The sequence below is a fragment of the Zosterops lateralis genome, assembly GCF_965231275.1.
Source record: "Zosterops lateralis genome assembly, chromosome: W".
Classification (NCBI taxonomy): domain Eukaryota; kingdom Metazoa; phylum Chordata; class Aves; order Passeriformes; family Zosteropidae; genus Zosterops; species Zosterops lateralis.
The window spans coordinates 15,520,408-15,545,239 of record NC_139801.1 but is presented as its reverse complement, the minus strand read 5'-3'; the positions used below and the strand labels follow the sequence as shown (position 1 = coordinate 15,545,239).

Sequence of the window (24,832 nt, the reverse complement as noted above, 5' to 3'; positions counted from 1 at the left end):
ATTTCCTTTTCCTCTTTCCATGCTCTCCAGGCTTGCAAACCCTTCTAACTCCCTCTCTCCACAGTGATGTAACCTTTCTATCACTCTTACCTGCCTAGGTCAATGTTACATCCTCTGAACACATTATCAACATCCAATAGACACAAAGTCTGATCTAAAGTTTGGACATGCAAAAATATATAAATACCTAACTGTGAGGTTCAGTGACCCACAAATTCGTAAATCTGAATGCAGGTCAAGGTTTGAATTTCAAGTTTACCCTATGTTTATAGGTGATCACAACCAATAAAGTCTGTGAGAAAAACAACAAACCTTCAGGTAGACCACCAGAGAGATTTTATTCCATATACAACAAATCCCTTCCTGTCTTAATTGTCTGGAAAATATGTTTTAATATGATATCTTTGTATACTATAGATATTCCTTTGCTTTTAGTAAATGCTGTTTATAAACATTCAAAATTTTAGAATTTTAAAACAATAAAACTCACAAGAAATAGAAATTCTTTATACTATATTCTCACCCCTCAAAAATCCACCATCAAGCACAGAATTATCCCATTACTTCTAAAACTGAGTTATCACTGCAGACAATTCATTATCAGATAACATATTAAAAATAAAAGTAGCCGACTAGTGCCTAATAGTTGTTTAGGTAAAAAAGTGTAAGTAGCCAATAGCCAATGAATCCAAAAGATAGATAAGACAGGAGTGCAAGGTTTAAAAAACCACTGGCTTCTTGTAATGAATACACCTGCTATGAGTGAGTGAAGAGTACTTTGGTTCAGGCATCATCAACAACTAGGCCTGACTGAAATCTTCCTTGATGTGCAGACCTTGAAAATTGGGCTAGGCCATAACTTCTCAGGAACTAAGGAGTCTGTCAGGAGCTAACAACACTAGCCTGAGCTGGAACTAGACAAAACTAAAACTGCTACAACTGCACTCCGGCACATACACCAAAGGGGAATTGACTACAATTCAATCACTTTGTTATAAATATCTGTAGCCCCCTTAAACCCATTGAGCTCTCTTGTATGGCAGCAGGCTACACAGTAGTGATCTCCCCCTTGAGCAGGGATGTCTCTTAAGATTACTCCTTGCAGGTGAGACCCCTTATCCAGCATCTGATATCTATAACGAGGTTAGCAACATTTCACATTAGGCCTAAAGGTATATTGTATGCTAACAACATTTATATATCTAGCTAGACCTTACTTATTAAAAGTGTAGTAAGTAGTGTAGTGTTTGACTGCTATCAAAATCACTGTCTAAATTGTTAATTTATTTAAATATTTGTCAAATCACTCTCAAATTACCATTCAATTATTGCTTAATCATAATCTGTCATTTACTTTTCAATCATCAATAAGTATCATTTAATCATCATTTAATGAATAATAGAACCCTTTTAGTTAACCCCACAACGATGACTTCTTTTAATAACTCACTTGTGACACCACTGCACGTGCAAGTTTAAATGGAAATGTTAACTAGGGGCGGAGGCGTCTGTTATTAGGGCAAGTGAATGGGGAAAGGCTTTGTTTCCTCTGCGCGCAGCTCTATCCTCTTTCTGTGGATAGGGTGAGGCCGCGCGAGCCAGTTGTTACTGTTTGGACACCGCTCCTTCCGTTTCCCCACCCCCCTGGAGAGCAGACAACATTCTCCGATAACGCGCGGAGTCTCTGTCCATTCCTGTATAGTCCCTAGTCTGGGGGAGGGGGAGATTGGTGACTCCGCAGGCGAAGGCAACCGTACTGTGAGCCGCCTCACGTGTGTTTGGTGCTCTTTCCCCTCGTGTAGGACCGCGCTGGCGTGTAGGCCTCAGCAACAGCCAGGAGGCGGAGCTGACGCGAGTGGACCAGCTGGTTCAGATCCCTCCTTCATCCACCCTTCTTCCTCAATTCTTTCTCTTTTTTGCGTCTTCTTTTCGTCTTTCCCCTGTGCGTTGCGTGTCTCATTCCGTGCTGCTGCCGCAGAAGGGAAGTGGTGGTGGCACCGCCAGCTTCGTGCTTCCACACCATCTTGCCCTTCGCTCTCCCAGAAACAGTCTGAAGCCATTTGCAGCGCCTCCGACATCGGCTGTGGGGTTTTTCGCTCCGCCCCCTTCCAGAAGTAGGTACACGGGCGCTGAAGGGTTGCTGTGGGAGGATGTGGACTCGATTTCTAAGAGCTGTTAGTGCGGTGGCGTTGTGCGCAAAGGAGCGCCGCGGGGAGTGCTCGGGCCTCCTGGGACGTTTTTGCTGCCTTCCGTGAGGCGAGGGCTGGCAGGGCGTCTATAGTTTTCCCCGGCGGACTCTTTCACTCTGACGCGATGGGTACTGCGGCGGGAGGCCGCGGGCCAGGATGGCACACACACTACTACTTCCTCCTTAGTTGGGGCAGACAGGGAGCAAGACAACGAGGCTTCCTCAGTCCTCGCTGGGAGAGGAGCTGGTTTTTTTTTGTTGTTGTTGTTGTTGTTGTTGTTTGTTTTTTTTTTTTTTTTTTTTTTTTTTTTTTTTTTTTCTCCTTAGACCAGTAGCTTCCACGTATTTTGTGTTTTGGTGTCGGGAGGGGGTGGGGCGAGGTGGGTGTGTGGAAGCGATGGCGACTAAAACATACCACGCTTTGAGCACTTGGCGGTGCTGCCCTTTTTGTCTGGATTATCGAGCTGCATTTAATTGTCATTGGGAAATGCCTGGGTTTGATTCGCGTTATTCGCATATACTTCGTCGTTTTGCTTCACCTAGATCACTGTTAGAGGGGTGTATACCTGAAATAGCCTTGCTGGGGTTTTTTGTTTTGAGTTTGTTTTGGTTTTTTGTTTTTACGGTCCATTTTCTAGCTGAGGATATTCAGGTAAATAGGTATTTATTTAACCAGACAGTTTAGGTTTTATTATTGATTTAAAATTAGTTAGTACTTGTATTGCCTTATTATATTAAGTTATTAAGTTAATCTAGTACCTAAACGGGACCTACAATAAGTAGGAGAGGGATTTTTTACAAGGGCATGTAGTAATAAGAAAATGGGAAATAGCTTTTAACTAAAAGAGAGTAGGTTTAGATTAGATATTAGGAAGAAATTCTTTGCTATAAAGGTGGTGTGACACTGGAACAGGTTGCCCAGAGAAATTGTGGATTCCCAATTCCTGGAAGTGTTCAAGGTTGGGCTGGATGGGACCCTGAGCAACCGGATCTGTGGCAGGGGGTTGGAACTAGATGATTTTTTTAAGGTCCTTTCCAGCCCAAATATTCTAGGAGTCTGTGAAGTATTAGGGTAACTTGAAATGCTTTTATTGCATATTTCACATAGTTCATAAGTTGTAGTTTCTTGGAAGTGCACTTGGTATGCACAAAAGCTTAATTATATTTGCCACTCAATCTAAATATCTGCTGTTATTAGAGTTGACTATGCCTCAGTTTAGTTGTAATTTTGAATTAAAAGATGTCTTAGTTATGAGACTGATAACTTTAATAATAATGAAGTATTTATGTTCCTCTTTTAGTTTGGCTGGGTAAATTTGCCAGTAACTGTGAAGGTCAGTGGTGTAAATTACTGTTTGACTTAACACACTGAAAAAAAAGGCTCCTTTTTTATTGGGAGGTCAAGGTTAAACAGGGACATCTCTTAAATGTTAAGACTCTTTTTGGAAGTAAGAGAGAATTATAGTTTTTGTAAAGGTTTGGTTGTAACCAGTCAACCAAAAGATTGGGGAACGTAAGGTCGTGGGGTTGTAATATGTTAGGTTTCTGATCATAGCCAGTTTTTTGTTCTTGCTGTGAAACAGAGATGAAAATGTCTGAGATGACTGCCTTATGATGCTGCATTTTCTTGATTGAAGTATCTGCACTCCCTTTTCCTCTATAAAAGGATCTGTAGTCATGTTAATTGAATTTCACATTTTCCTCTTATAGTGGGTATATGCTTGGCTACTTCAGTTTTGTGGGTTGTAGTTGGCAGCTTTCAGAGATATAAATAGAAACTGATTTCAGAGGCCCCTGTTGACAAGGTTTTGTGTCTGAGCCTTTAGATTAGTCTGTCACACTGCAGCCTTGTGACAGGCAGAAGCTAATGTACTAAACCATGTGACTCAAGTGTTATGATCCAATTATTAAAAATTTATAGAGAGGTGCTTCTGCCCAAATTAAGGTGCAAACAAGAGCATATGCTGAAGTCAATAGTATGGGTTTTATTTAATAGTAAATGTGAGCGAGAGATAGAAAGAAATAGAAAAAGAGGTGGGGGGGAGAGAGAGTGACAGATTAAGTAAGAAACCTCACCACTCTGGATCCCAACAGTGTCCTGTTGATCCTCTTCTTGTCTTCTCAGTGGTGAGAGTCCAGCAAAACATGGAGTTCAATGGATTGATATATGTTTGGGCCAGGTGTGAATGCCTAGGTGCCTCCCCTGAGGAGGGCAAGTTTGACACTGTCTTGCAACACTCTGGATCTGTTGCATCACTTTGCATAATGTGCAGTTGTCTGGTGTAAGGCCTCAGGAACCAGTCTGGGGGGTGCTTCAGGGGTCTTTGATGGTTTATGACACCCTCTCAGCTGCTTCTCACATGAATGTCCCGTGTGTATGTGGCCTTCCCAGGGTGGGGGGTCTTACAACTGAGCCAATTTGTGTAAAGAAGGACGGGTGTTAGCACCCTCTGACCAAGGGTTACACCACATACCCAAACACTCTCCTCCTTCTCCCTTGGTTGCCGAGGGAGTGTGTGTAAACCTGGCCTTAGCAGATGAGCCTGTGGGCTATGGCATCACCCACCCCAAACCCAGCCAGAGCTGATTTTTAGGACAGCTGCTGGGTTTGGCTTTCTTGTGCATACATTCTTCTCCCTCAGCCTTGTTAACTTCTCCCTAGGCCTGAGATAATTGGACAGTAGTGTCATCTTTATCTTATCTCAGGTTCTATTAGGCAGCTTAATTCACAGTCCAAGGTTCCAGTCAGTAGGCATATTCAGGGAGGGGTGGGCTTTATACAGATTCTTTATAGAGTTTTGCCATAATGGGCAAAAAGTCCTTCATAACAATGTTTAAGCCATTAACCATAACATTTCAGTCTCTCACACCAAGTTTCTGAGAAAAGTTCAGGAAAACAGATACATAATGGTATTTGCTTGTTTTTCCAAGTAATGGAACCGAATTTGTAAGGCCTTAGGTACTTACTCTTCTTAGAAAAGTTAGTAAGGAAGAATTTCAGAAGTCTGTAATCTGTCTTTTCAGAAAACTTTACTTTTGCTCTTGGTTCAAAATATTAAATGGCATATTTTAGTTTTCTGATTATTAAACTCTGGAAAGTGTATTATAACCTAGTCAGGTGATACCTAGACCTTAAAGAGTGAAAATTGAACTTTCTTAAGCATTGGATAACAATTTGATCTTTTTTTAATAAGCAGCATGTATTTCAGGTAGTGAAGGACTGTGCTGAAAAAGAACTATAAAGACTCATTTGTAATATGTTATTATCATCATTAATACCTAAAGCTAAACTTAGTAAGTGCTGAAAGATTCTAATTTGAGTGGAGCAAGTCAAATGAGATTGATGATAGTGTGTGTTAGCACTTTTGATAGTGCTTTGAGTGTACCTGCATGTAATAAGGCCAGAAGTACAGTCTTTATTTTTGTTATAATAACATAGAGCTACAATAAAGATTAGAATATTTCTTAAGGTCTTAGATTTTTGTTGTGTCCACTGATTTGGTGTATAGCTGTAAAACTGCAAACTCTTAAGTGGTATATCTGAATAAGTACAAGTTTGATTTGTAGTACTGAAACCAAGGTATAAATTATTGAAATCCCGTGACCACCAGCAGGCAATCAGATTGATTTCTCTTTTCTCCTGATGTTGATTTACTTTGATCCCAGAAGTTTAGATTAACTAGACAAATACTGCTGTCAATTGCAGTTGTCATACTGTTGAGATATATGGTTACAGCTTGTAGTATGGCTTTTTTAAGTTATAAAAAGTATTTCTTTATACACTAGAGTTAATGTTTGGTATGCTTGAGTTTTCATGAGCATCAGCAGACAAATATCCTGTTTTGTGGCTGCCCTTAAAGAAGAAGGCAGTAATCTGGAGTTTTTGCTAAAATGTCTAAGTGCTATAAGCAGTACTTTCACTAAATCTAAACTTTTGGAGGACAAGTGTGTCCTCAATTTATAGTAGATTGCTTGATTATTATATTCTTAGTTCCCAATGGCAATAAAACTAGGATTTGGTTGCTATATCAGTTTTTCTACTAGCCTTGTTTTGCAGAGGTCAGCTGCCAGTGAAGGTGAAGTATTTTTATTCCTAACTTTTGCAGTTGATGGCAGAGATGAGGGTTAGAATTATCTACCTTTGAAAGATGCAGAAGTCTGCCTATATTTTAAACCCAAAAGATTTAATTGGCTCTTTGAAAATGCATATAGTGCGCAAATGAATGTATTCAACAGTCTAAAATAGTTTTATTTTTTCTTGGAAGAGCAAAATTTGGTTTAAGCATATTTCAGTAATGCTTTTTGGATCATGTTTTGAGGGCCTACTGTATGCATGTTGTTGCTAGTTAATATTCAGTATTGGACTTTGTATGCAATTTGAGCAAAGTTAAAGGTCTTGTTATAGAAACATCCCCTAAAGATATAAAATACAGTTTTAAAATGACTGTTGCCCATCCTTCAGTGATTTTTGTTCTGTTTAACAAATGTGTTGTGAAAGTACAATCTGCTAAAAATGTTATTAGCATCAGAATTATACAAGATCACCATTACTGAAAAAGTGGAGCAGTTCTTCTGGAGTCTGCAAAAAAAAACTGTGCTAATTACCAAAACTGTTTAGTAGACCCAAACTTGGTCTTGCTTGTTTTACCCATCTAGCTGTGTTTTGTTTGGAGTTTTTTTTATACCCTGTAAGTGCTCAGAGGTTAATAAACTTTTGTTGGCCAATTCATTAAATTTGGTCATAACCTGCATACATAGTTTTTGATAAGTATATTGCTTCTCAATATTACTGTGTGTATTGGGTTTGTGTGGCAGGGTTTTGGTAGCAGAGGGCCACAGGGTGGCTTCTGTGAGAAGCTGCCAGAAGCTTCTGCTATGTCAGATAGAGTCAATGCCATCTGGCTTTAAGATGGACCTGCTGCAGGCCAGTCAACAATGATGATAGCACCTCTGTGCTAACATATTTTAAAAAGGGGACGGGGACTGCTGCACAACAGCAGCTGGAAGAGAGGAGTGAGAATGTGAGAGAAACAACTCTGCAGGCTCTGAGATCAGTGGAGGAGGTGCTCCAGGTGATGGAGAGGGGCTGTGAGCCTGAGGGAAGCCCATGCTGGAGCAGGTTTGCTGGTAGGACTTGTGACCCTGTGAAGGACCCATGCTGGAGCAGTCTGTTCCTGAAGGACTGCACCTCATGGAAAGAAAAAGTGGAAGGGACCTGCACTGAAGCAGTTTGTGAAGAACTGCAGCATATGGGAAGGACCCATATCAGAGACATTCATGGAAGACTGTTCCCTGTGGGAGGGACCCCACATTGGAGCAGGGGAAGAATGTGAGGAGGAAGGAACAGCAGAAACATGTAATGAACTGATTGCTACCCCCATTCCTTGTGATGCTGGGGGATGGAGGGGTGGGGAAATAGAAAAATTGTGAGTAAAGTTTAGCCTAGGAAGAAGGGAGGGGTGGGGGGGAAGGTGTTTTAAGATTTGATTTTGTTTTTCATTATCCCACACAGATTTAATTGGTAATAAATTAATTTTTCCCAAGTTGAATCTGTTTTGTTTGTGATGGTAATTGGTGAATGATCTCCCCTCCTTATATCAACTCATGAGCCTTTCATTGTCGTTTTCTCCACCTGTCCAGTTAAGGAGGGGGAGTGATAGAGCAGCTTGGTGCACACCTGGCATCCAGCCAAGGTCAACCCACTAAACTATGATAATGTTTTTTACCTCTCTTAGATGTTCCTGACAATGTTACTTATCAATACAATTGAAGTATTGAATTATATATTAACATCCATATAGCCATCTTTAAAAATGCTGATATCACTTTTTGTGGGCAAGGTAAGCAGACCTACTTTAATTCTATAACTGTGTAATCAATTTTGGTGAAATTCCAGTTCTTAATGCAGTTCTTGGTTTTATTTACAGCATTGAAATGGCTCAGGAGACAAACCAGACCCCAGGGCCCATGCTGTGTAGTACAGGATGTGGATTTTATGGAAATCCTAGAACAAATGGCATGTGTTCTGTTTGCTACAAAGAACATCTTCAGCGACAGCAGAATAGTGGTAGAATCAGCCCAATGGGTAAAGGTTTGAGATGTGTTTTTTGTGTCTTGAAAACAGTGTGTAGGTGATGAGGTGTATTCAGATCTTCTGATAGCTGCATATTAAAACTGTGAACATCAAAGGGGATAATACTTTAAATCACAATAAAAACGCTTTTTTGTGTAATGTATTCTGGTCCACTTGGTGTTGAACCTTAAGTTGAATTTTTACTTACTCTCTGCTACAGTTGTGTTCTTATACAATCCTTGCGTTTTGGTCATTAACAATATAGTCTATATTAAGAAGATGCAGTAGAATGAGGAATGATTGGAAATGGTTCATAAGTATTAAAACCTGCTTGACTAACTTGTATTCTATACTTTGCTTATAATTAACTTCTCAAATTTCTGTTATATAGGGACAGCTAGTGGTTCAAACAGTCCTACCTCAGATTCTCCACCTGTACAGAGAGCAGATGCTAGTTTAAGCAATTGTGAAGGTACTGCTAGTAGCACATCTGGAAAATCAAGGTAAGATTATAGAATCATTTCAGTTGGAAAAGGCCCTTAAGATCATCGAGTCCAACCATTAACCAAACACTGCCCAGTCCACTACTAAACCATGTCCTTAAGTGCCACATCCACACAGCTTTTAAATACCTCCAGGGATGGGGACTCAAACACTTCCCTGGGCAGCCTCTTCCAATGCTTGACCACCCTTTCAGTGAAGAAATTTTTTCTAATATCCAATCTAAACCTCCCCTGGCACAACTTGAGGCCATTTCCTCTTGTCCTATCACTTGTTACTTGAGACAAGAGATCAACTCCCACCTTGCTACAGCCTCCTTTCAGGTAGTTGTAGAGAGCAATAAGGTCTTCCCTGAGCTTCCTTTTCTCCAGGTCAAACACCCCCAGCCCCCTCAGCCGCTCCTCATAAGACTTGATTTCTAGACCCTTTATCAAATGAAGGTATTATTTTGAGGTTTGAATGAACTGTGGGTATATAGCAAGTTAAAGTAAGGTTGCCCTATTACAGAGAGTTTGTGCAGAGGAAAAAGTGACAGTGCACTTTACAGTGCTTTATAAATCTTTATAAATTAGTACTAATTAGTGTTTGGTGTTGGACTACTACATTTACAAGGACATTTCTGGTTTATCTGGGGAAATATTTGCTAGTTTGCCTAGTTTCTTCTAGGGAAGAGAGATAGAAGTACAGGTCAGGAATGTGTATCAATAATAACTGATCGGGTAGTCTGATGGATTTTGACAGTTTAGGCTCTTATGTACTCTAAACTAATGTAATCACCCATTTCACTGTATGTAAACAGAAATGTGCCTGTTGCTGCTTTGCCTGTAATGCAGCAAATGACAGAAATGAGCATTTCAAGAGAGGAGAAAGTATCACCAAAAACAGACATCGAGCCAGGTATGTTTGTAGAGTAACACTGAATACAACTGGCTTAACAGAAGCTGACAATTTATTTACTTTCTCTTAAGTAGGCATCTCTATGGTGATTGTCTTGAGGAATCGTTAATTATGAATGCTTCTTGAGTATTAATATTCTCAGAATCAAGAAGACTTACTAGTGTCAGAACATAGTTTTCAGACATGTTCAATTTTAGTACATAACTTTTGACACTTGAGGAGCATTTTGACTATCAAACCTTCATTTTTAAAAATAAGACACTTAAATTGTATCTTGGATGCAAGATATTCAATTCCGAAGTCAGTGTTGATTTCTGTATAAAGCCTAGCAGTACAGTTTCTGCTGACTTGTGGCAATCAAAATGGTTTGTTGCATTTGAAGAACAAGGTTCTTAATTCTATTCTACAGAAGGATGAGAATAGGGCACAAGGGAATATTTAATTTAAAATACTAACAAAGACTGCTAAAGTATCTTGGACTAAGTGAATAAATATTAGATATAACTGAAATGCTATTGTGTGGATATAGAGTACTTACAGCATTAATTGCTTAGTAAGAATGTTCAACTTAAAAAAGCTAGTGAATTAATGTTTATTATATAGCAATTTATTCAAATGGTATCTTAATGTACTTGTTTGATGTCTATAGATATTGATACTTGTTAATTTTAATAGTTCTGAAAGTCTTAAAACATTGAAAGCTGATTTTTAATAGGAAAATGTGTTTGCTACAACTAAAGATAAAAATACTTCTTTTGTGTTGAAAGTTCCAGAATGTACCACTCAGCACTGTACAGATGCATCTTTGTCTTTGTTTAGGACTGCTGTTACAGCTGATAGTTAATTGCTTGGGTTTTGTACGCAGGCTTTTACTATTTTAGTTGTCATGTTAAGTTAAAATTGTGACATGAAATAAATTACAGTTGCTTTTACTATATTCTTTTTTGCTTATGTACAGACCAAGGAGATTTTTATATGTTTCAGCTTCTTGTAACTTGTGTTATCTGAAGAGACTTATTGTATGTAACTTTAAAAATTATACTTTGTTACAATATTTATAAACCCATATTGTCTTGTTATGTATTGGTACCTGAAAAAGAGATAGGCAGGAAAGAAAAACAAATTGGTAGCAGTGGTCAAGTAATATCTGAATTTTGTCTTATTAAAACTGCCAATAGGGATTTGTCATTTTGCTAACTATAAAAGGCCAGTCTTCTACTTGTGTTGACTCAATATTCATTTTCTTATAACAAGGCAACTAAATGGTAGTGTCACACAGCACTTTATTGATTAGAATAGGAAGAAGAAAAAAAAATCCCTAAAAGCAACTCAAGATAATAATCTTGCAGCTTGAAACTCAGAGTTGAAACCAGTCAAAGCTCTGTTAAAGCTTACGTAGAGATCATTGGGAACATGACTATAGAATTTAAGTTTGGAAAACAAACTTCTATAACAAAATTGTCTTCCTTGGTACATATCTTTAAATTTTTGAAACAATCTTCAGCTGATCTAAAAGTTAAAGTTCATAAGTTGGGAGCAGATTTTAGACAGCACAGAATAGGACATTTGTCCACTTTTTTTAGATTACAAAGAGTTTATCAGACATTTAAGATACAGCGTTTGCTGTATTTACTAGTATATTGATCCTGTGTCTTGCAGTCAAAAAAAGCTGGCCTCACCTTTTTATAAATCCCTATGGTGTTTGGGTTAGTTTCTTTTTTTTTCCTTTCTCTTTTTCTGCAGCATCCAATATGTGTTTGTCTCTCTTGAGGAGGAGCTGAAACAATAGTAGAGTAGATAATAAATGTCACCTCATAAAACAAAGCTAATACTTTCTGAGATGTAATTCTCTAAAATAATGCCTGTCATGATGTTGCTGATGAAAATACTTTAGTTTTATCTGTAGTCTCACCTTGGCAATTGAATTTCATAGCTGTCTATTAGATGGTAGGTCTGGAACAAGCAATGTAGCCTTCAAGCAAAGTAGGTTTGGGTGCTTTTTTTCTTAAGCGTTATGAAGACATATTCTCCAAGTCGAAATTCTAAATAGTTAGGTCTACACAATTTTCTTTAAGTCTATGGGCTAAAAGAATACTCTCTTGCTGTTTGGGTTTTAAGCATCCGATTCCAGAGGGTTCTTAAGTTGAAAAAAATGAATCTTAACAGGCTTGTATTTTCTTTTGTTTTTCTCAGGTTGAGGTTGTAATCTGGAATCTCATTCAGAACAAATCAGGTCTGAAGGCAATGAATCATATTTTAGCATTTGAAGGAAGAAAGGCCTAACAGATATAACTAGCCTAGTTGGTTATAATTTAGATGTCTAACATGCTATATTTTAACTTGTAATTTCTTAGTTCAACTTTGTCGCTTGTCGTAGTTTTGTAATTGAATTGTGGCATGTGTTCAGTTGCTTATCTGATGAACTGTGTAGAAGTCAATGAAATATAAATACCTTTCTATCAAAACTCCAATTCATAATTGGGCATTAAGTATATCATGCATTTTATAGGCTTTTGATCTGCTTCTGCACTTCTTAACTAAGGATTTAATTTTCGTTCAGTCTTGACCATAGTCAGAATATACCCAAAATATTCTAGAAATATTGTTCATATTTGTGGGTTTTTTTCCATGCTAACTTACAGGAATTAAATGCCAAAACTCCCTTATATAACTAATTTACTTTCCTTGTGTTGATTATTGCATCAGAGCAATACCATTACTAAGTTGGTGAGGCATAGTAGAGGCCTTGAAGAAACCTGTTTTGTGTAAGCAGATTTTTAAGTGACAATAAAAGATTCATACAAGAGAGCTGACTTGCATATTAAGCACTAAAACTCAACTGTTGTAGAAACAAGTATGTTTAAATAATCATATTGTATCCAGTCATAGCATATTTCTAGCATTTTTGTGGGTCACTACCTTTCTGAATAAATCTCCTCTCAGGGCTTTTAGTGTTTCCAGACTTAATTAGTCTAGTGTGCATATCAAAAACCTTATTTTTCTGAACCCAGTAATAGCTTTGTTTTACAGAGCAGTGTGGTGAGTTATCACTCCAAAGCCATAGCTGTGCAATAGTTCTGCCTATGGAGAAGGTGAACTAGAACTTGAAATGCATATGGTCTTGTGTAAAATAAGTGTTAAAAATTCTTCCACAAACATTGTTAACTTACAGTCTTATTCCATCCATGTTGTAGGTTACTCTTCCCATTCCTGAATGTTGTCATATAATGAAATTAATGAGATGATGGTTAGCTCATTTTTCTTTTGCCTCCATACTAAGCCAATATGATGAGTTATTTTAATGTTCAACGCTACAGCTATCTTACATGCACGACCCTGTTAAGGGATGCCCCTTATGTTACAGATAAAACCAGTAGCTATGAAATTTAAAATGTATTACAGAGAATATTCTGAGTAATATGCTGAACATCTTATGAGCTATTGAATGTTCAAGATAATAGATTATATTGCTTGCTTCTTGTTTTAATATCTGATTCTGATTTGTTTTCAAACATGGCTATAGTTTTTAAATGTGGATGCTATCTGTAGACAGTTCCTTTGTGGCTGTCAATAAAATCATCAGATATATCAACTTTGTCTTGTGTTCAAAATTACCTTCCCATTTCCCATGTCTACTGTAGCTCAAGTAGATGCCCTCAATTGAAATAATTCTGAAATGGAACTAATAATCTCCTTGAAGTCTTGAAGCTGTCTATCTTGAAGAATAAGACTGGAGACCAAACTGCTGTTCCTGTGCTTGTTGCAAATAACATGCTATCAAATCTTTTTGGCAGATGTGCAAAAGGCATCATTCTTGATTGCAGCTGATCTAAACCATATTTCAGTGTGATACTTAAACAGGGGTATCTGTTATATTGATGTAAGAGTAAAAATATTCAGTGTGTCTGTTGAGCATGTGAGATTAGTTTCATGCTGCAGAATAATTTTTATCCCAGTTCTTTGGCATCAAATTGAATATACAGTTTATTCTTTAGCATTTTATCATGGACAGATAGATCAGCATAGCAGTTGCAGTTTCTAAATAATAAAATATTTATTCTCAAGCTTGATAAAGCATAATAAATCCTGTCCATCTTATTTTTATTGATTCAAACTTTATATACAAGTCAATTGTGTTAATGCACAGCACAAGAATGATGTAATTTGTAGTATAGTCTTCAGTTTTGGTGCTGTGGAAGTGCTGTATGTTTTTCTGATGACTTTTGGGTGCTCTTGGTCTATTACCTTTATTCCTTCTTCGGTTTTATTTTTTCCGGCCCTTCTGTGATAGGAGTTGGGGTTTACCTTCATGTAAAAGTAGTTAGAACACTTAAAACGTCTTTTTTTTTTTTTTTTTTTTTTTTTTTTTTAATGCTCTCAGGCATTTCACTCTTCACTGGCATGCTTACTGCTTCCTGTTACTGTGGAAGTCAATGCATTTTTTAAACTGATAGGGTTCTATTTTGGCTAATTTGTTTGGGTATACAGGAAGCTTCTAAAAACTTGCTGTTACTTTAGTAGTCCTTTCTGGATGAATTTAATTTATTGCCAATTTAAAAAAAATAGAGCATGATAGTAAGAAACAAAGAAAACTAAAAATGCCTTCCCTTCACCCCTTTCTTCCCAGACCCATCTTTACCTCCAGACTCTTCTACCTCCTCTCCCTATATTCTAAGTAATGCAGGAGGAATGGAGGGTTGCAGTCAGTTCATAACTGTTCTCTGCTGTTCCTTCCTTCTTGCACATTTTACTTGCTCCAGGATGGGTCCCTCACACAGGATACAGTCCTTTATTAACTGTTCCAGCTGTATTGGTTTGTGTAAGGAAAACCACTGTCAGTTCTGACAGTCTAATTACAGAACCACAGAATGGGTCAGGTTGGAAGGGACCAGTGGGCCATCTGCTCTGACCTCCCTCCTCAAGCAGGGTCATCCTAGAGCACATGGCACAGGACTGTGTCCAGGCAGTTCCAGAATATCTCCAGTGAGGGAGACCCTACAACCTCTCTGGGCAATCTGTCCCTATGCTCAGTTACCTGCACAGTAAAGAAGTTCTTCCTCATGTTCAGGTGGATCTTCTTGTGTTCCAGTTTCTGCCCATTGACTCTTGTCCCATTGGTCGGCACCACCAAGAAGAGTCTGGCTCCATCCTCTGACACCCTCCCTTCAGATACTTATAGACATTGATGAGGTCCCCTCTCAGTTATTCCTTCTCGAAGCCAAACAGACTCAGCTCCCTCAGTCTTTCCTTAATAGAGAGGAGCTCCATGTGTCTCTTGTACTGAGGAGCCCAGAACTGGACACAGCACTCCAGATTAGGCCTCACCAGGGCTGAGTAGAGGGGCAGGATCACTTCCCTTGACCTGCTGGCAATGCTCTTCCTAATGCATCCCAGGATTCTGTTGGCCTTCTTGGCCACAAGGGCACTGCTAACTCATGGACCCAATCCTGTCGACCAAGGGAAAGTCTTCCTTCTTACATACCTTGGTCTCCTGGGTCAGAGATCTGAGTGCTGGCCTTGTCAGTGCAGACTGATGCAAAGAAGGCATTCAGTAACTGCCTTCTCTGTGTCCTCTATCACTAGGGTCCCCCTCCATTTAGAAATGGTCCCACATTATCCTTAGTTTTCCTTTTATCATTGATGTGTTTCAAGAAGTCCTTCTTGTTGTCCTTGACATCCTTGGCCAGGTTTAATTCTTGATGGGCCTTGGTTTTCCTCATCTAATTTCTGCTTACTCTGACAACCTCTCTATATTAATTCCAAGTGGCCTGACCCTGCTTCCACCTCCTGTGTATTTCCTGCTTGTGTTTCAGTAATGACAGGAGTTTTTTATTCATCCATGCATGTTTCTTGTCTTCTTTGCCTGATTCCTTGCTCAATGGGATGCATTGTTCTTGAGCCTGTTAGTACAGTAGTTAATGCTTTTTCAGAAGTCTCAGTCACTGTGGGTTTGATACTTTGGGGTCAGATTAGCATTAGTCTTCCTATTTGCAGGACCTTTCTTTGTGTAGGTTGAACAGCTGTCATGCTGTGGCTTGTGGTTTACTTCTAATCATAAGTAACCTTGCTGTTCTCCCTCTGTCTGCTTTGAAGATGCATCTTAGCAACTGAATGAAGTAAATGTTCCCAAATATACAGTGCAACAGTTGTATTTGTGGGGGTTTTGTTTGTCTTATTATTTTTCGGGCACTTTTTGTACTAGGATTAGGTTGGTTCATTATCCTAGGTGATTTATGATAATAGAATTGTTTTGGTTGAAAAGGGACCTTAAAGATCATCTAGTTCCAACCCCCCTGCCATAGGCAGGGAACCTTCCACTATCCCAGGTTGTTCAAAGCCCCATTCAACCTTGCCTTTGGCACTTCTAGGGATGGGGCAGCCACAGCTTCTCTGGGCACCCTGTGCCAGGGCCTCCCCAGTCTCACAGTAAAGAATTTCTTCCTAATATCTAATCTAAACCTACCCTCTTTCAGTTTAAAGCCATTCTCCCTTGTCTTATCCCTACATGCCCTTTCGTAAAAAGTCCTGCTCCAGCCTACTTGTAGGCCCTCTAGGTACTGGAAGGCTGCTCTAAGGTCTTCCCTGAGCCTTCTCTTCTCCAGGCTAAACAAACCAAACTCTTTCAGCCTGTCTTCATGGGAGAAGTGTTCCAGTCCTCCCTCCTGAAGCCTTTCAGTGGCTCTTCTCTGGACTTGTATGAACAGGTCCATGCCAGTGTGCACTGGTCTCTGCTTGGACATTGAGCTGTTGATTGCAACTCTTTGAATGCAACCATCCAGCCAATTTCCTATCTACCAAGCAGTCCATCTGTCAACTCTGCATCTCTCCACTTTAGGGACAAGGATGTTGTTTGGGGCAATACCAAATGCTTTGCATGAGCCCAGGTAGGGTTTTTTTTGGTCACTCTTCCCATATTTGCCAATCCTGTAACCCTTGACCTCCATGATTTGCCCTTAGTGAAGCCATGTTGATTTTCACCAATCCCCTCTTCATTTTCCATGTACCTTAGCATAGTGTCCAGGAGGACCTCCATGATTTTGCCAGGCACTGAGGTGAGACTGACTGGCCTTTAGTTTCCTGGGTCTTCCTTATTTCTGTTTATAAAAGTGGGGTTATGTTTCCCCTTTTCCAGTCAATGGGAACTTCACTGGACTGCCATGACTTCTGAATATGATGGATAGTGACTTAGCCACTTCATCCACTAGTTCTCTCAGGGCCTGGAGATGCATCTCATCAGGTTCCATGGACTTGTGCACCTGCAGGTTCCTTAGATGCTTTCAAACCTGATCTCCTACAGTGGGTGCTTATTTGTTCTCCCAGTCCCTGCCTTTGCCATCCAGGTTTTCATCCACCAGTACCCCTAAGTCCTCTTATATAGGGATGATCTCAATCCCTGCATCCCCCACCCTGTATTGATATTGGGGGTTGTCCTGACCCAAATCCAGGACTTTGCACTTTGCCTTGTTGAACCTCAGGAGATTCTCATGGGCCTACTTCTTGAGCTTGTCCTGGTCCCTCTGAGTGGCATCCCCTGTGCCTATTTGTTGTTCCTGATGGCACTGCATTTTACACTGCCTGTGGTTAACTTATTGTTGTATTACTTAATAAAATTTAAAAATCATGTCCATTTCTGGAAACTTCTTTTTGCTCCCAAGTTTTTCAACCTTGTAGCAGAAGATCTGGTTTCCTAAAATTGAAGTGAAACAAACCTCATCTGGTAACCTGAGCTGGTGGTTGGCAAGAGAAATAACCATGGTGGTGAAGAGGGCTACATGCCAACAGGATCTCTGTTAAGGCAATAAAACATGTTCTGGTGATAAAAGGCTTTGCTCCATATGAATAAGGTTATTGGTACTGAGGAGGCGGGTCTGCAGGTGACAGTAACAACCATTTTCCTACCATTGTTTCAGCTTTTGTCTAGTGATTTATTCCATGGCAATCACTTTGAATACTTTGCCTGATGATTAACACAGTATGATTTCTGGCGTAACATTTGTTTAATGTATACCAGAGTGAGCCTTTTGTAACAAGCAGTTGTCAGGATAGTATCTGATGGATGTGGGTACTAATGTCATGTCAGAAGGACTAAAACTTATATTTCATTTGAGATACCATTTGATTAAAAAATGGGGGGTTTTTATGTGTGAACATTAGTTAAAGGGTGTTGTCCCTGTTCTAGCTGTTTTGCAAAGCTACTTTGAGGACTTCCTTATTAAAACCCATTATTAGATCACAGAATCACAGATCTAACTCTGCTGGCATAAAAGTGGATGGATGCCTACTTTTTGCAGGTGCTATCTGTGTTGAGTAATAAATTGAACAATTCTGATTTAGGGCAACCTGTGAAATCTTGTGTTGGGACCATTTAGTTGCCCATTTCTGCATGTTACCTGCTTTTCATTTTTGGAATATTTTTTAGTTGTGGAGGAAGGATCCTGTTTGGCAGCTCTTTTCGGGAAATGGGCCTTTGCACTTTGGATTATTATCATTGCTTCCTAGTTCCAAGGTTGCTGGTTGTGGCAGTGAACACCTGCAATTTCACAGTTCACAGAATATTATGAGTTGGAAGGGACCCAGAAGGATTTCAAGTCCAGCTCTTAAGTGAATGGCTCACACAGGGATCAAACCTGTCACTAGCACCGTGCTCTAACCAACTAAGCTAATCTCAGGGTCAGTATATATATGTAGAGGAGGAAGTAAATATATTTAAAGTAGTTGGTAACATTTTCCCCTAGATGGATTTGGTTTTAATCTTTGTTTTGTGACACAAAATTATCTAATACACTATCTCTTTGTCTTGATGGATCAGTGAGCTCAAATCTTGTCACTGCTGCACTTGCACTGCTTCTTGTGAGGTTTGTCCTCCACTGGTTCAGGTGGTTCCTTTTATAAGTGCATCCTATAACATGTAACTCCAATACCAGATTATAACAGTTTAAAGGCATATCCATTACAATCTCTACCATTGATCCCTTTTTACCAGGCCATAGGGTTTAACATTGCAATGAACTCCTCCCCTTGCCCCTGGTGTGACTTGGATTTATTCACAGACTGCAGTCCCCCAGGAGTGTGCCTGCTCCAAGTGGAGCTTTATCTATGAGTCAGTCTCTTTAGGGTATACCTTCTGCTGCACAGACTTATCCATAGCCACAGTTGCTTTGAGGTGCACCTGTTCCAGCATGGCCTTTTTCATGGGCCACAATCCTTTCAGAAATGTACCTGCTCCAGTGTGGCTTTACCCACAGCAACAGTCTCTTCAGGAGTGTGTACCTGCTATGTTACAGATGTATCCACAGCCACAGATGCTTCAAGGTATGCCTTCTCCAGTGTAGCCAACACTCCAGTGTGGACTTGTTGAGCCACAATCCCTTTAGAGGTGTATCTGCTCTGACACAGATGTAACCATGGCCACAGATGCTTCAGGGTGTCCTGTTCCCATGGGGACTCATCCACAGGTCACAGTCTCTTTGACTTTAGTTCACACAGAGTTCCAGCCTGTCCAGCACAGCAGCAATGCCCTGGCCATTTGCCAGCCCATGTGCATGCACGGTCATTGCTGTTATCAAAATGTTCCCAGGCAGAGCAGAGTAAGCTGATAAGCAGCAAAAGCAAAAAGCAGCCATTAATGAGCACTAGAGTTTAATTTGCAGTCAGGCAAGCAAGCCTATGGCAAGCCCAGGAGCCTGCTGATTACTAGTTAAACGGCACTAACAGCTATTAATTTGACCTAGCACATTCCAGTCAAGTCTATTGTTATCTCAAGCCCTTCAAGGCCTTTGTTGGATGCCAAAAAGGTCTGTTGTGGTTTAACCCTGGTAGGCAGCTAAGCACACACAGCTGCTCACTCCACCAGAGAATTGGAAGGTTCCTTTTTTCCGTCTGCCATAGCATATTACTAGCATTTCATTTTAAACAGACTGGTAATATCACAAATCAAAGAGGAGCTTGACCATGCTGCTTGATTTGGGAGATGTTTAGTCAATTTCTTAATTCCTGTCAGCTAAGGTGTGTGGTATCCAACAGGCTTACACTGTGGTGTCAGTGTTTTTAACCTGATTTTTTTTGGTCATAGGCTTTCAACGAGATTATCTGATACTGAACACTATTTTCCTTGGGGTTTAAAGATGAGTTCACAAGGTTATATCTGTTCATTTTGAAAATATTAATTGTCAAGACAAAGGAATTGCTTAATTTTTTTTAAAAAAGCAACTGTCAAAATTACTCTGAAAAGTATTAATAGCAGTCATGATTTTAGTGCCATACCTTTGTTTTTTATTAATAGTGTGCTTAAGTATGGAAAAAACATTATATATCCAAGACTGGATAGTATTATTGTCCTCAGAATTAGCAAAATAGTGTTGATGCTGAACTCTTCACACTTTCTAAAAGAATCTATAGAATAATCAAAAATAAAGTCAGTAAAAAGAGATTGAGTTGTTCCCTAGGACTTACAGCTATAATATTGTATAAGAAAATACTGATTTCCCGTATAAGACTTTTTGGGTATGAGCACTGAAAATTCCTTGTTGCCTCTAAAAGTTTGTTACTACTGAATCTTGTTTAAAATCTGAAATATGAACTGACTGGAGGCTCTGTTCACTTCTACAGTGAATTGTGAAATGGGGCTTGGATCTGTGAGGCTTTGTGTTAGTAGTAATAGGCATATGAACATATTACAAATAAAATCTTATAAGAGCAGCTATTAATAGTAAGGATATTAAAATGTTAACTATAAGGGGTTCATGATGTTGAAAAAAATCGACTTTCAGAATGCAATGCTTACTGATCCAAAAGAATCTCAACTAAGAAATCACATTTGTATGCATAAAGTTGGTTACAAGTGAGTTCTTTAAACCTTTATTCTCAATCATTAATTATGGAGTGTATTTTATAGTTTGCTCATTATTTTTTAAAACAATAGATGTAATAATACAATTGAGTGTCCAGGAAAACTGAACAGGGACAGACTCTCTGGGTTGTATGCATTAAAGTTTGTATACAAACACATCTCCCTTGTGTTTCCTCTGCACTAATTTGGGTATTTAAAGGATTTTTAAAACAACTGATAAAAAATTTAATTTTTCAAAGAAAACTAACAGATCCACAGAAGTCCACAGGACACATTTTTATCCTGCATAGAACTTGGATTAAAAGTGAGAAATGTAGCCAAAAATTTTCATGACAAAGGCAATTGAAAAATAAACCATTTTGACTCAAACTGCTTGATCATTAAGGTTGAATATAGTACAAGGATACTGATATCCAATGTAAATATGTACTTTTTTCTTTAAATTACTGAAAAAAAGTGTCTGAAACAAGGGCTTTTTTGAGCTGTGTGTCTTGTAGTAGTATGTTTGGTGTATCACAAAATCAGTGGTTTGAAGCTCAAGAATGTTAGGCATTGTACTGTTTGAGGTTTTAGATCATCTGACTTTGCAAGTATAGTGGCAGAGTAGCTTGGTACTATGACCAAAAAGCATTACTGTAAATGTCATTAGTTTCTAAAATATGGTCCTATTGACTATTATCCAGAAGTATCCCCTCTGATCAACCACTTTGACAGTGTTGTTATTGTTTTAGATTAATTTAAACTGGATCATATTACTTCTAATATTGTGTGTACAGGACCTATATGGGTGTATACAGGTGATAACACTAGATATGCTGTATTTTCTAGATGATGGAACAGTGGGGAAAACTTGATCATTTTCTGTAGAGATAAAAGGGAAGTTAATAGAATACCTATTCTATTTACCACTTCAGACAATAAACTTTAGGGTCTTAGTAGAGGGGAATTTACTGTTAATAAATACAAACATGCTAGTGAAGTCAAGAAAAGGAAGAAAATAACCTTTATTTCTTTTGCTTGCTTTAACAGTTATTACTCAACCAAGCCCATCAGTTTCTCAACCTAGTACTTCACAGAGTGAAGAGAAAACTTCTGAACTGCCTAAACCAAAGAAAAACAGATGTTTCACATGCAGAAAGAAGATTGGCCTTACGGGTATGTCAATATTGAATAGATTTATATTATTAGTTGCCTCTTACTAGATTAAATTTTTTGAAATCTTTAGGCATTAAACTTTTGCTTGCTGTTACAAAATCCGTAATATTAGATGCCTTAATACAGATGATATTTGAAAATATTAATTCCACTTAGTCTGATACAGAAGATGCACATACCCCCTTTGAACTGGCTAAGCTCTTAATTTATAGCTTTCTTAAGTCTGAAACTTCCTAGTGATGTTGCTTTTCCTTTTCTTTATACAGGGTTTGATTGCCGATGTGGAAACTTATTTTGTGGACTTCACCGTTATTCTGACAAGCATAACTGTCCGTATGATTACAAAGCAGAAGCTGCAGCAAAAATCAGGAAAGAGAATCCAGTTGTGATGGCTGAAAAAATCCAGAGAATATAAACTAGTCTATTTGTGAAAAGACTGACTTTTATTTGTTTTATTTTAATATGCCCTATGAAAGCATTAAAGAGCAGATGCATGGCCATTTTCCTTTGTTCTTCAAAGTTTTAATTTTAGCCTTGTCCATCTTGGTTTTTACAATGTTTGGGTGTTTGTTACAGGCAGAATTGGATAGATACAGTCCTTGAAAAAGTATATGCTCTCCTCAGAATATGATTGGATGGGTAGAACCTGCACAGGAATACACATGCACAGAAGACAGGCTCTAGTTCACATATGCTAAACAGATGTTTTCTTCATGTTTGCAGCAGATCTGTCTTTTGAGATGTTCAAGGTGTTTATAACTAGCCAAAGACTGCCTGTTTGGGAGAAGGATATGTCAGAAAGGCTAATGGTCTACTTCTATCCATTTAAAATCTTCTACTTTTAGTTTCCACACTCCATTGTACTCCAGCAGAATATAAGACATGTAGAGGACTCTACCGTCCAGTAAGATGAGTGTTGGTGCCATATTTAATAAAAAGTCATTTAGCAATTGCAATGAGAAAAATGGAAAAAATCAGATATGTATGAGAAGAAAAGTATTTTAGAACAGATAACATTAACTTTAAAATAATGAAAATTATAATTTCCCAAAGGAAATGTCCTGTTAGAAACTTAAGAACTGTCCTGCAACAGTTGTCTGCTTTTCCTTGCATAGCTAATACTGTTGTGTAGCACAATATTGTGCTAAGATTGACTTAGAAAACAAAAGTTATGGGTGGAATTTTTAGACATACCAGAGCAACTCTGTCAAGTGACACATGCATCTGTGTAAGTTGCAGAAGTATTTGAGCAGTTTATTATTCATGTACTTCTTAAATTCAGCACGTTCTGGGTTCAAAAGGCTATTAGGAGCTTTTTTCAGTTAAAAGAAAAAAAGTTTTAAATGTAACAATTGTTGTGTATGGGAATCATACCCAACATGACTTGTAGATTTAAGTGGGAGCTGGAACCACTCTTGGAAGGCTGCTTTATCATTTTTAATTGTACTTGGGTGTAGGACTGCAGAGTTCTTGGGTGTATTGCATGGGCTCCATTATCTACAGCTTTGTATATTAACTAGAAAGGACAGTATAGTTCACTGATGCTTGTCTGGTAATATTATTTCTGTGTTATAATGGAAGGGGGTTTTGTGATGTATGAAACTTGTGGTGGTTTTTTATATAATCGAGTATAGTGTAGACTAGTGTTTTAATGCCTCACGTATGTACACAAAATGCTACTTATGATTTTTATTGCAGTGTTCAATCTTAGTTTTTTATTTCACCATTAAAAAATCAATCTTTTGCTTTTAATTTATTTTTTCAATTTAGTTATCAGGTATGCAAGCATGTACAGATAGTTCATACTTAGTTATTGCACATAATCACACTATCCAGCATCTACGCTCTGCCATATTATGTAAATAATAAAAATCATGTACGGGAGGAAATACTTTTTGTGGAAGTTCATTGGTTTTAGTTATTGCTGTAACTAAAAAGTGGCTCTGTGGTGGTTGGGATACAAAACTAATACTATAGATTTATTTTTTTTTCTTAAACCATTCTAATCTCCTTATTTCTTATTTTGACATACTGACTTCTTTAAGATGACTTGTTGAGGTCAGAAAAGCATGAACAACTGGAATGCAGATAAGTACTTGATGACCAGATAAAGATGTCACCAAACAACAACCTGCTTAAAAGGGAATGAAGGAAATATTAGTAGTGAACTTTAAATGGTTCTGTTCTGTTGTAGGTTTTGGGTTGTTTTTTTCTCCTTTTGGCTACAGAAGTTATTTTCGGTGGATCTATTCTAATACAGACAGTGTACCAACAGCATTGTTTTGTTAAAATCTTCATCAGAAGGCCTGGGCAGAGTTGGCAGGGTCTATATCCAAATATGAATGTCATATATGCCATACGTACCTTTCCCAAGAAAAAACAAAAGTACAGAGCACACAGCACATGTTGATTTGAAAGAAGCTATCTTTACTGGTGAATAATGCATAATAATTACTGCTACCACTATATATATTTCTGGTAAGGGAGCAAGGGCATGTTCTGGGCCAGGATATTGACAATTGAGAGAGAGAATGGAAGACTGATTTGTGATCAGAATTTGTTTTTTACTGTGTGCTACAAATCTTTATATATCATTCTAGGAAGGCTGGTAATTTTTTACTACAATTAGATTAAACATCACACAAACAAACTTATGCATTTTACAACATCTCTTGCTTGCAGAGATTGAATCAATCTTCTTTTCCTGTCGCTAGTCTTGATCCAATCTTCTTGTAATCTTCAAAGCTTTGTTCTTGCCAAGGCATCTTGGTTCTTAAACTGGCTATGCTAATTAAATCCACATCCTATGTCCACATCTCCCCCATTTCTCCTATTTTTATTAATTTTTACACACTGTAAAATACAAGGAATAATTATAACAATACATAATATAATGCCTAATACATATACATCTATTTTAACTAAATTTTTAATCTACCCATTGAGTCCCCAATCTCTTATGAGTTGATTCAGCCAATCAAACCCATCATCTGCTTGCACTTGGTTTACACTCTCTTTCAGGGCTGATGCTTCAGCTCTCATCATGATTCCTGCAACCTAAGCTGAATCTGTTACTAGATTAAAAGGAACAGAAAATTTTTTGAAAAGCTCTGACAACAGTAACAAGTTCAAGAATTTGGGAAGATCCCTCAACTGTGGATACATCTGA

General features: G+C 38.3%; 1 protein-coding gene across 5 annotated transcripts; it reads left to right on the top strand.

Annotated features, from left to right (window-relative positions):
* The first annotated feature begins 2,000 nt into the window (after positions 1–2,000).
* LOC310922056 (AN1-type zinc finger protein 5-like) lies at positions 2,001–24,444 on the top strand. 5 transcript variants are annotated; one of them, XM_083882365.1, is made up of 7 exons: positions 2,001–2,114; positions 7,924–8,028; positions 8,116–8,273; positions 8,653–8,764; positions 9,562–9,659; positions 21,538–21,663; positions 21,930–24,444. In XM_083882365.1, the coding sequence occupies exons 3-7, from the start codon at positions 8,123–8,125 to the stop codon at positions 22,076–22,078; spliced, it is 636 nt and encodes a 211-aa protein (XP_083738491.1). In that variant the 5' UTR covers positions 2,001–2,114; positions 7,924–8,028; positions 8,116–8,122; the 3' UTR covers positions 22,079–24,444. The 5 variants fall into 5 exon arrangements, with proteins under 5 accessions (XP_083738491.1, XP_083738487.1, XP_083738490.1 ...); XM_083882361.1 differs by having other exon boundaries at positions 8,116–8,279; XM_083882363.1 differs by lacking the exon at positions 2,001–2,114 and adding an exon at positions 2,129–2,317 and having other exon boundaries at positions 8,116–8,279.
* The last annotated feature ends 388 nt before the right edge of the window (positions 24,445–24,832 follow it).

Coding starts and splice junctions, on each gene's coding strand:
- LOC310922056 (XM_083882361.1), top strand. CDS start 8,123: ATGGCTCAGGAGACAAACCAGACCCCAGGGCCCATGCTGTGTAGTACA. Junction 8,280..8,652: donor AATCAGCCCAATGGGTAAAG/GTTTGAGATGTG, acceptor TCTGTTATATAG/GGACAGCTAGTGGTTCAAAC. Junction 9,660..21,537: donor AAAAACAGACATCGAGCCAG/GTATGTTTGTAG, acceptor TTGCTTTAACAG/TTATTACTCAACCAAGCCCA.